The sequence below is a fragment of the Equus quagga genome, chromosome 2, assembly GCF_021613505.1.
Source record: "Equus quagga isolate Etosha38 chromosome 2, UCLA_HA_Equagga_1.0, whole genome shotgun sequence".
Taxonomy (NCBI): Eukaryota; Metazoa; Chordata; class Mammalia; order Perissodactyla; family Equidae; genus Equus; species Equus quagga.
In genome coordinates, this window is record NC_060268.1 from 29,181,500 (window position 1) to 29,194,108 (window position 12,609).

Genomic DNA, 12,609 nt, shown 5'->3' on the forward strand with positions numbered 1-12,609 from the left:
ACAGGTACTACTAACCTTTATATCATATGGCAATTCATAGCACAAAGCGTTCTTCCTTCAATTTGATAAATTATTATGCAGTAAGCATTGTGGTGTGAGTACAAAGGCAAATAAGAAATCTTTCCTCACTTTGAGTGACTTAGTCATTTTTCATGTAAGTGTATGGTGCTCATGGAGATTACATTTGATTTTCAAAACAACCTTGGGAAATATAATCTCTATATTATATTGAACAAACAAAGAACAAAACTCATGTTTAATACCTTGCCTGGGGTCACTCCACTGGTGAGTAGTAGATTGGATCTAGATCCTTCATTTTAGAACTCTTGTTCTTAAAGGATATAATTCTGTCTACTGAAAAAACAGCGATTTTCGTGCTCTCATCACTTCATGATGAAGGTCATTATCTCCTTTCCCAATTTGTTGTAAATGCAATTTAAAAGTATTACAGGAATAAAAGGTTGAAAGAGATGCAAAATGTTCCTTGTTCTATCTATACAGGAACATACGTTTCCTACCTCCCAGAACTTGCTTAATTTTTTTTCATCTTGGAATATGGTTCTATAAACACCAGATCCCAAATCTGGTAACATATATATGTTACAATATATATTCATATTGTCTTTAGTCTAACTTACACTTTGCTTGTTCTAATTTAATTTTTCTTTCTCTAGGTCACTTGGTATTCTTGACTTGAAAAAAGACAATGATTCTAAGGTGACAGAATTTGTTCTTCTGGTCTTGTCATCCTTTTGGGAGCTGCAGCTATTTCTCTTCTTAATATTTTTGTTGTGTTCGTGTCCTGGGAAAGCTCTTGATATTGGTAACAGTGAGAGCTGATGCCCACCTGCTCCAATCTCCTATGTACTATTTTTTGGGCCATCTGTCCTTTGTTGACCTATACCTGAGCTGTGTCACTATCCCCAAGATGTTAAGGGATTGCCTACAGCAGGGCAAGATCATCTCTTTTTCAGGATGCCTGGGCCGGACCTACTTCCCGCACTTTCTGGGAGCCAGTGGGGGTGTTTTTGTTGCTAGTCATGGCCTACGACAGGTATGTTGCCATACGTAATCCTTTGCACTACCTGAGAGTCATGAACCACCAGCTACGCCTTCAGTTGGTTTTTGCCTGCTGATGTGGGGGTTTCATCCACTCTATCACACAGGTCATACTTGTCTTCCAGCTGCCCTTCTGTCGCCCCAATGAACTGGACAACTTTTATTGTGATGTCCTACAGGTCATCAAGCTAGCCTGCATAGACATGTACGTGATAGAGGTGCTGATGGTTTCAAACAATGCTCTGCTATCTCTTGTCTGCTTCTTGGTCTTGCTATTCTCTTAAGCTGTCATCCTGATCACCCTGAGAACTCGCTTCCACCAGGGCCAGAGTAAGGCACTCTCTACCTGTGCCTCCCACCTAATAGTGGTCAGCCTGATCTTTGTGCCATGTGTATTCATCTACCTGAGGCCTTTCTGCAGCTTCTTTGCAGATAAGGTATTCTCCATCTTTTACACAGTGATCACGCCTATGTTGAACCCCCTCATCTACATACTCAGAAATTCAGATATGAAGACAGCCATGAAGAAGCTGAGAAAAAAACATGTGATATGCTTCTGCCATGTTAGAAAACATACTCTCTTGGGACACTCTTAACTCATCCTGTACATGAGTACATGCCTGAAAGCCAATTTGGTGACTTTGGTATGAAAGAGAAGCCAGCATGAAAATTATAATGCATTGCTATTGAGGCATAGGTAGCTTTCTCAGGGATTAAATGTTAAGCAGGGAACTCGAGAGTGTTTACTGGCTCACAAATGATAACAGGAATTAATTGCGGGCTAAAGTCAAGAAGACTCCTTGAAAGAGCAACTCTTCTATCCTTTTGTCTATAAGTGGTCTGCATTTATTCAATTCATTTCAATTTTAAACTCTCTTCAAATGAAAGAAGATATTACATCCTTTTTTTGCCCTGCTCCTCCAAAGTTTAACAACTTTAGTATCAGGAAATTCCTTCTGATGTCTCAACAGTCTTTTCCAAAGCAATGTGAACCCCTTTGTCCTGTCTCTAACAAAGCCTGAAAACAGCACTAACCATCCTATATATTAATGTTCGCTAAGAACTGTGTTTTATATTGTGCCAAATTTTAAAAATGCACTTAAATTCAATTCACTTGAACGAACATATGCTCTCAGCAAGGTTTATGTGTGAAGCAAAGGAAATCTGGGAGTTCTGGGGTGATGGAAGCTTCTAGTGTTCTGTCTAGCGGCTTCTCTAGAAGAGGTATCCCATTCCACCTTAAGTTATTCTTTGAGTGAAATTACAGTGGGGGTGAGTAGATAAGCTGGCTTTTCAAGTAATCCTCATGTTTAAGAGCTCTAGACTCTAAAGGAAAAGACAAAAAAAGAAATGAGTTATGGTTTATAGCATTCATAGTTAGTACTGCTGAGTCTCAAAAGTACTTTGAGGAGTAGGTAATGTTAGTCAACTTCAGTTTTACAAATGAACTCAGATTTCTTAAGTGTCTTGCTCAAGATCACTTAGACAAAGTACAATCAACCAAGAAAGCTAGTAATTTTAGATAATTAAGATTAACTCAATATTTTTCTTTCCACAAAGGGTACTTATCTCAATTAGATGGATTAATTATTTAATTTCTACTATACCTATATAGGAGCTCCAGAGGTAGGAGATCCTTAAAAACATTCACTTAAACATTTATATCTAAGGTTATCTACTTCTGATATAAATCTCTTTGCAAATTTTTATGGGTATGGAAAGGTATTTATTCTATTTACTTAAAAAATAATATAATGGATTATTAGCAATATTTTTATATTTACTCACTTTATTTTCTAATCAATTGCTATAGAGAGGCTTTTCTGATTACTTAGCCGAAAAACATACCTCAGGAAAAAGAAGTCTAAAATTCCACCTAATGTTAGGATTTCCTAGGTAATTTGCAATACCCCTGGTCATGCAAGAACTTGGACATCTTGCCATTTGCATGTTCCACCACACATCAATAGATCACTCAAATACTAAATGATAAAGTCTCTCAATATCCGCTAGAGGAAAGTGGATGCATTCCAAGATGATATATGAGCCCAGATCATTGGGAGAAGTAGAGCAGAGAGGTCAGAAGTGTGGACTCTGGAGTCAGATCCCTTCATCATGGTCCAGCTCCACCACTTCCCAGAGGACAAGCAACTTAACCTCTCAATATCCCTTTGACTATTGTCCTTTCAATGAGGACAATAATAGTATCTGCCTCACTGGATTCTCAGAAAAATGAAACAAAATTATACCTGTACAGCTCTAATAAGCATGTCTACATATGGTCAGAACTCAAAAAATATTGACTGCTTATGTTATAATTATTGCTAATTGTTCTGTCAAATTAAAAGAGAAACAAAATCTGAAAGAATATTGTATAATTGTTTGATCCTAGAGAATCACAAGACAGAAAAAGGAACTGAGTTTTTGACCTGAGACACCTGTTATGTGACAGTAAAATCCCTAATAACTCCCCCATTCATATCAAAATTAGCCTCGACACAAGAAATTTCATGTTAGGTGATAAATGAGTCCTCAAAATATGTTAAAAAATCACATTTTAAGTGGTTTTAAAAAATGATCTGGTTAATATCATACTTTCAAGTCTTTTATATCATAATTTTTAATTTAAATAATTAATGTTAGAATAATTTTACATTTACAGAAAAGTTTCAAAGACAGTACAGAGAGTTTCTGTATACCTCATACCGTTTCCTCTACTGTTAATATCTTACATTACTATGGTACATTTGCCACAACTAATGAACCAATTTTGATACATTATTATTAACTAAACTCCACATTTTATGTAGATTTCAATACTTTTTCCTTAATGAATAGGCTGACTCAAGATATCTATTTTTTATTTATTATCATGCTAACTATTGATTTATTGTTTTTATGCTCTTTGTGTTCCCAAGCTTTTTGTAATTATTCCATAAACAAACAGACTTCGTGAGCTTCAATTGCTTAGAGAAAATGGTAAAATCCATAACGTAAATACAGTGTAGTCTGGTTCCTATCTCTTAAGTGAATAACTCTTTGACTTCCTAACCTAACCAATCTTTTCTTCAAATCTATAGCCTCTCAGCTGCAAGTTCTATCCTGCCCCAGACTCTGTACTAATATTATCATGGGAATATGTAGGGGTACTGAGCAGTGTGCCTGGGGATAAGAAAATCTCAGATAATACCTAGGAGTCCCTGTATTAGTAATTTTGTTATACTACCACTCTAAACATTGAGCCCAGTTATAGTGACTAAGCTTGTTCGGAGACCAAGTATTGATCCCCACTTACTGTCCCAGTCCTGTCCTATTGTATGGACCTCTGAACTATAGGTAGTTTCCCCTTTCCTTTATGACTCTGGACATGTTTCTCGCTCTACTTGAATTAATGACCCCCTGTTTGGCTTCAATATTAGAGTTCTTATCTTCTTGGAAGTCATGTCTGATCCTGTCTTTATAGAGTTTTATCAACTGATCATCATATGACTTCTCATACTCATAACATGCTTTACTTGTGTTTAGTGAGCATAGCACTTACAAACGTGTTGCAATTTTAATTTCACTTAATGGGCTGCACCATTATTCAGTGGTCTTTGTATCTAGAGTATCAAGCACAGTGCTCAGCCAAGAATAAATGTTCAATAAATGTTTTTTTTACTGATATATAATTTATATATAATATTGTGTAAGTTTAAGGTGTGCAACATGTTTATTTGATACATTTATTTATTGCAATATGATTACCACCATAGCTTTGGCTAACACCTCTATTACATTTTGTAATTATCATTTCTTTTTTTGTGGTGAGAACATTTAAGGTCTAGTCTTTTTTTTGTTGTAAGAACATTTAAGATCTAGTTTCTTAGCAACTTTGAAGTGTATAATATAGCTTTGTTGACTATAATCACTATGCTGTACATTAAATCTCCAGAACTTATTCATCTTCTAGTTGCAGGTTAGTGCCCTTAGGCAACATCTCCCCAATTCCTCCATCCCCCAGGCCCTGGTAACCACAGTTCTACTTTCTGTTTTGAGTTTTGCTTTTTTAGATTCCACATATAAGTGATATCATACAATATTTGTCTTTCTTTGTCTGACTAAATATTATTTTGAAGGAAGGAAGGAATAATGAGAAAAGAAAAGAGAAGGAACCTAGGAAGAAAGGAAGGAATGAAGGAACAAACAGAACAAGATAAGGAAGAGAGAGAAACATGTGAGACAATCCTTTATCTCAGAAGGAATTTGAGTGGAGAAACCCAGTAAAAACAGGACTGCCACAATTAGCCATTTCCTTGTCCAAAAAGCTTCTTTATTTATAACCTCTAGAGTCCTAGAACAATAAACTGCTACCAACAGCAATAAAAAGCACTCTTATGTTGCAACATGATAATCCTTTCTACCTCAAAAAAGCGTTAATCTAGGTGAACGCTATTTGGGCTACCATATTTTCCTTGTGTGCCATTGAAACACAAAATTCAACCTCATTCAAACTTTAGGCCTGACCTGAAAGTTCACACTTAATTTAGTGATACATTTTATACTCAATTTCAGAGGTGTAGTCCTCAACTTTAGTCAAACCTCCTTGACCTAAATGCCTTAGAAATTCATTCATGTAATAATAGGACTGAAGCAGTATCTTCACAGTGCCACTAAATTAAAAATGTAGCTTATCTACTTTAGGCTCAGCAAATTTTAACACGAAGTAAAATATTTCAATAGGTTTATAAACAAATACACTATTTTGTCATTATGTTAGTGGAACAATATAGTGATACTGAACATCACCCTCCTCCTTCCCTTGCCACAACTTTGTCAATTATGCAAAACTGTGGAAATGACCTGAATATTTATTAACAAGTTATTTACCAAGTAGCCTTCAACATAATTTACAAGACATCATTTAGTGGAGATTACACTTGCACTTTCTCTGCCTAACAATACTCTCCAGTTGCTACCCAATCACTGGCCCAGCAATTCCCTCAGGGTTGTGCTGAGACATAAAGATTGCTGACACTTTCTCTCTCTTGGCAGCCAGAAATGTAGAAAGAAGCTCTTGCAGACCAAGATCAGAAGCCATGGCATGGCTATAAACTCATACATTTCTATCTGAGAAATTGAGAGAGACAGGAAATTAACAAACTCAGGCCCTCTTCTTAGGCTGCAGGTGTAATCCTTTTTGTGAAATGTAGCACATACTAAAAGAAGCATCAATATACTGATCTCAATCTTTTAGTATGAATATCTGGATATAGATCACAGTTCTGTCTCAGAAAGGTGTATTAATCCAAGATCTCAGGTTGTCCAAATCCATGTCGTGGAACCACACTCAAGAAGACGGCCAGAGTAAGTTTCTCTTTTGGAATGACAAGTTAATAAGGTGAAAGAGGCAAGAGCAACTTTCATGGATTCAAAGCGTATGAAAGGATAAAGCAGAATCTTTAAATTCTTCACTCACTTTACAAACTCTGTTCTAGTAATTCCATTAAGTAATTTGGGGAAAGTTTATTACAGTTTAAAAGGTGTATCAATATTATTTCAATTGAAATTTAGTCCTAGCTTTATCATTAACAGTGAAACCTAGATAATTCAATTTCCTCTGCACTTCATTTGTTTCATCAATGGTTAAACGGGTGAAATAAAGTCAAGTCATCTCCAAGATCCTTTTTACCTATAAGGATACATTTTACAGAAGTTATGGTCCAGTCTAGGGAATTTGAGGAGGTCATTTAAAGTTATTAGTCTAAAATGAGTGGTTTTATGCCAGGAATTAGATTTTATTCATCTTTTTATATTCACAGCACAGTACCAGATGCAGAGAATGTGCTCTTTAAATATTTATTAGGTGAAAGGATAAATAAATATTGGTGCTGTGTGAAAAACAGAAATATATATGCATATATATTCTATATTGTTTACATTAGGTTTTTTGCAGTTATTTTCAAGACTTTACTTACTCAGACACTATTGCACAAAGAGCTTGCCATGGAATGGAGCTTGCTGTTAGGAAAGAGATCCAGAATGTTTGATCTCTGCCCTTTTCAAATTGCTCACAGGAGAAACTGTGACTAAATCTCTTTCCCTGAAGATTTCAGTGAGTTGCAGTCTTGCTATTTGTTCTATTTGAAATAGTTTAGGTGGACTCATAGAGTTAAATAAAGGAACAACCTTGTTTCTTGAACAGTATAGATCCCATTATAATTGGCATACTTTCTTTGGCATCATCCCAGAGAGACCAAATTTGACCTAGGAGCCTGGGTGGACCAGTGGAAATAACCAGTTCCACAGAGGCTCTGGTCCACAGAATTCGGGTGTCTGATATTGATGCTCCTGAAATTCTACCACTAAAATGATTATGACCTAGATTTGCAGACAACTTACTACTTTCATGTCCATTAATTAACTTGATCCTCTCCATGAGTGGCACTATTATCTTACAAGGGAGAACTCTGGTTATTACAAGTGAGGAAAATTGTGTTAAGATCACACAGCCTGTAAGAGGCAGAGTTGTGAGTCAAGCCCTGTTGTTCGACCTTCAAATCCTGTACTCTTTCTCCCAATGAAGATAATAGATCAATCTTGCGTCTTAGACGTGGATTAGTTTTATGGGATCCTGAGGGGGATCCTAGATAAAGTTGAGATTGTTACCATTCAGGAAGAATAGAGCTGCTGCCCAAACATCTTTGGTTACCCTTGCTTGAACTCTTAAAGAAAGCCAGGCAAAGATATGGAGGATACTTTGTTACTACTCCAGCCAAAGGAATATATTTGAGAGGGTGGGTGTCAGCAGTAGAGGCGTTTTCCAAGATTTTGACAAGCATGAAAACACATATAAATTGGAATTAGGAGATGAACATGGTAGGAGTTTAGCATCTTCAGAAGACTCCTATCCACGTCTCTCTCCCTCCTTCCAGTAGGCATATATTCCAGTCATTAAGATGGGTAATGATAATTATGTATTTGCTTACAGTGTGCCATTATATGTAACACATATTTAATCCTTACAACACTTATTTGGTATATACTATTCTTACCTACATTTTACATTTAAGAGAACTGAGGCAAAGGGAAGTTAAATAACTTTCTTAAAGCAAGTAGTAGGGCTAAAATTTGAACCTAGGCAAGCTGGGTTTCAGGTTTCTCCTTTTTAACAACTGTTCTCCACCACCGCCCGTTCCTGCTGCCCTCCTGGCACTGGAGTGATCACTGGAGTGATTCTTTATTTATGATCCCTCCAAATAATTCAAGATAAATTCCAATTCCTCAACTTGACTCACAAGACCCTTTGTGATCTAAGCAATTCCTTTTCAGCCTCATTCCTAACACTTCCCTTCATGGATTCTGTGTGAATCATATCAAACCTATAGGCATTCCTCATAAAAGATGCTATAATGATTTACACCTTTTTATTTTCATGTGTCCTATTCACTAGCCTGGATGTCCTTCTTGCCTTGCCCACTTTTCTGCCCACCCAATAATTCTCTTCAACATCAGGTTAACTATCAGTTAACATCAGGTTAACTCAACTTTCAAAATCCCACTTAATGATGACTTTCTCTGGAAAGGCGTCCCTGACTCTCCTGGGCTTCCTTATCATTGTCTCAGAGAACCGTGATTGTTAGTTTGCATACAGACCTCCTCTATTTGATTGTCAACACATTAGATGAAATAATGTCTAAATTAATGATCAATATCACATCACTTGTCACTGCATTCTCATTGTAAGTTTAAGTTGAGAAAAGTTGGCACAAACTGTGATCTTTCCAGTTGCAACTGTAGTATTTGTCTCCAAATACTGGATATGGTTAAAAACAATAAACCAAATTCTTTATGATTAGCAGAAAAGGAGTCTTTTGACGATTGCAGAAAGCTTACGACTTTCAAATGAGAAAGCGGATATGATGACTTTGATGCCATCAGCCCCGGTAGCATACACATACTTTAAGAAAATAAACTTTGAGGTCCCGTTGCTTAGGTTCAAATACCAGCTCTGCCAATCACATGCTCTATCACTTTGAGCAAGTTATTTACTCTTTGTGCTTCAGTTCCTCATCTCTGAAGTGGGGATAGTGATGATAGCCTACTTCATGATATTCTTGTAAGAATTAAATGAGTTGTTAACACTTAGAACAACACCTGGCATATGGTAAGTACAACATAAGTGTTTTCCGTTATTAGCTAAATATTTTTTCAACCCTTATGATTTTGCCAATTGTTTATGAGTGAATACAATTTGGCTTTGTTGATACAGTGTCATAGAATATTCAAAGATTTTAAAGACATGGACCATATTCTCTAATCAAAGGATTTTGCATCATAAGAGAGCAAATGATGTTTTAAATGCAATTCCTTTTCATGAGAAGTTCATCTATCTATTTGTCTATCTACATCATTATCATCATCTTTTTCCTATTCATTGTTCTGTCTTTCTATCATTTATTTAAGGGGATGTGTACTTCATGGGATTGGGAGGCTACAATTCAAATACCAGCCCCTTCACTGACTGTGTTATATTGGAGGATTCACCTAACTTCAAACTTTGGTGTTCTGTAAAATGAAGATAAATATTAAAATGTTTTTGTGAGAATAGAATGAGATACAATCCTGCACATAATAAAGTGTGTAGTAAATATTAACTACTATTAATGGTATTTCTTTAATGGAAATCATCAGATACTATAGTTTATTTTCTCAGGAATAAAATTATATATGAATTTTAATATTCTCTATTTTTTGTCTATATAATTTTTACATAACAGCTAAATAGATAAAATTGCAAATTCTATTTACTAGAAAGATCCCATTTTGTAGATTCAAATTATAAAGTAAAACTCTTCATAAATACAAAAAAAAAACTACATAGATATCTCATCTTATTTTTGTAACAGCTCTGTGAGGTAAAAAACTTTATAATCCATATTTTATAAATGAGAAAACCAAGATTTAGAGAAAACAGATTGATTTACCTAAAGTTATCCGGTTGGTGAGGTGCTCAAACTGAAATCACTCAGCTTCTGGGCAGTCCTCTTTAAACTATCCATGCAGAAAAGAGGTTTTCTAGTAAAGATGGAAGATACCTAATAATTTGCAATGCTTCAGAAAAGCCATTTTATTCCAAGGGACTTCTTTAGATCTTGTCTCATGATTCATCTCTTTCAAGAATTCTTCCCTGATTATTTTTATCTAATATTTTTCTCTCTATGCCTTAAGCATTCCTGTATATGGTTTGTAAAACTGTATCAGACACTTATTTTTTTAACTACCATTTATAGCATTATCTGTTTGGGAAATTTTATTCCTAATTCTTACCTATGATTACAAGGGCAGAGGGCTTTTTCAAGGCAAAGAGATTGAGGATAATGGGAACCTCAATAATTGTTTAACTTTTCAACTCTTTAGAGCAATATAGGAAAAGATATTTCTGTCTATAGTTGGACCACTTCTCAAGTATTCCTTACTGGCAAGCAAAGTGGAAGTTTCACATGCAGGCCAAGGCTTAGGACTCAAACTCACCCAATGTGATTTACAAGCACGAGCTGTTGATAAGCAGGAGGCCACTGTATATGTTGTTCTCAGTCATTAAACATGACTTAATTTTTAATTGTTTTGAAACTTCCAATCTAATTTAGAAACTGGAAACTGAGTCTTCTGCATTTGATTAAATAGAACATTATTCTTCTAAAGTTGATCTGTGTATATTATATTAAAAAGATTCACTTAAAAATTTTAAGAATTTTGACATCAGAGCTCTGATTCTGAGTTCTGGCTTTTATCTTAAGGCTGAAAAATTAATTTATCAATTTAGTAATTAATTTAAGCTTTTTCTTCCCCAAAAGGATTTCCGATGAGAGAAAGAGAAGGGAGGTATATGCTTAAGGAAAAGCAGTAAATCCGATAGAAAGAAAAAACTCATATTCTCTAGATTCTTGTTTTGGAGAATGGAATTGTAGGTCTAAGTGTAACAGAAAATCAAATGTGAGTCAATGATGTAGTAAGAAAATTAATAATGAGAAAAATATTCACTAACTGTATTCAAGAAATATTAAGAATTTACCATGTTATGCATGACTTAAATATTTTCATAAGGCTGTCTCTGTTAGGCTTTACCATGCTTACAATAGTTTATAATATTTATTTATTTTTACAGAGAACCAGAGCCACTCAACCAGTTCTGCCTGGGTCCTCATGCAAGTGGTCAACAATGTCACTGAGTTTACATTCCTAGGACTTTCCCAAGATCCCAGAATGCAACTGATTTTCTTTGCCCTATTTCTCCTCTTCTACATCGTGATCATAGTGGGAAATCTGTTCATTTTGCTTACAGTCTTTTCTGATCCTCGACTCCACACACCCATGTATTTCTTCCTCAGTAACCTGTCCTTTGTAGACATTGCCTATTCCTCAGCCACTGCACCCAAGATGATTGAAGACTTTGTTTCTGAGAAAAAGACTATTTCCTACTGGGGCTGTGTAACTCAGATGTTTACCTTCCACTTTTTTGGTTGCGCTGAGATTTTTGTTTTGACTGTCATGGCTTTTGACCGTTATGCCGCCATCTGCCAACCTCTTCGTTATACCACCATCATGAGTGCCAATGCTTGTATTGTGCTGGCATCACTGTCCTGGTTAGGAGCCCTGGGTCATTCCTTTTTTCAGACCCTCCTGACCTTTCAGCTGCCTTTCTGCAATGCTCGGGTCATTGACCACTACTTTTGTGATGTGCACCCAGTCCTAAAACTTGCTTGTGCTGATACAACCCTGGTAAATATGTTGGTGATTGCCAATAGTGGTCTAATCTCTCTGGGCTGTTTCCTCATTCTTCTGGCCTCCTACACAGTAATTCTATTTAGTCTTCGGAAGCGGTCTGCAAAGAGCCGGCATAAGGCTCTCTCAACCTGTGGATCTCATCTGACTGTAGTAACTTTCTTCTTTGTCCCTTGTATTTTTATTTATCTTCGTCCATCCACTACTTTCCCACTGGATAAGGCTGTGTCTGTGTTCTATACTACCATCACTCGAATGCTAAACCCACTCATCTATACTTTGAGGAACGAGGGTGTGAAGAATGCCATGAAACGACTATGGAGTCGCAAGTTCTCCTTGAAGGAAAAGTTTAAGGGATAGTTTGTAGTAAATGCAAATCAGAGAATTAGCTGAAACTTTCATGGTCCCTACCTTACTAATACTTTTAAGGAATAGTCTCTAAAATTCAGCCATTTTGTATTTTTCATTTAACAGGAAATAACTTGAGGCTATTTTATTTCTCTGCCTTTGGGTGGGCTAAATTTAAACCTTTCCCTACTGGAAACACTCCTACACAGTATCTCATTTAACTGCTTTAGATCCCTTCAATTTAAACCAAACTATCTTCAGCTATAATTCAATAATTCAGAATGAGGTTTCAAGGGAAAGTTATCTCTGAGGAATCAGATCATTTCTCCTAAAAAAAAGAAGTTTGACTTCCCAGGAGCTGCCTTCTTTTTCCCCTCATTTCCTCCCTCCTCCCTTCTTTTTTTTCCTTTCTTTCTTTCCTAGTCTTCTCCCACAAAT

General features: G+C 36.0%; 1 protein-coding gene and 1 pseudogene across 1 annotated transcript; both read left to right on the plus strand.

Annotated features, from left to right (window-relative positions):
• Positions 1 to 660: 660 nt before the first annotated feature.
• On the plus strand, positions 661 to 1,655 carry LOC124235084 (olfactory receptor 4Q3-like; annotated as a pseudogene).
• A 9,589-nt stretch (positions 1,656 to 11,244) lies between these two features.
• On the plus strand, positions 11,245 to 12,183 carry LOC124234871 (olfactory receptor 4S2-like). Its single transcript, XM_046652374.1, has one exon. It carries the CDS (start codon positions 11,245 to 11,247, stop codon positions 12,181 to 12,183), a length of 939 nt encoding a protein of 312 aa, XP_046508330.1.
• Positions 12,184 to 12,609: the final 426 nt, after the last annotated feature.

Excerpts from the sequence above, each read along its gene's own strand:
- LOC124234871 (XM_046652374.1), top strand. The coding sequence starts at position 11,245 with ATGCAAGTGGTCAACAATGTCACTGAGTTTACATTCCTAGGACTTTCC.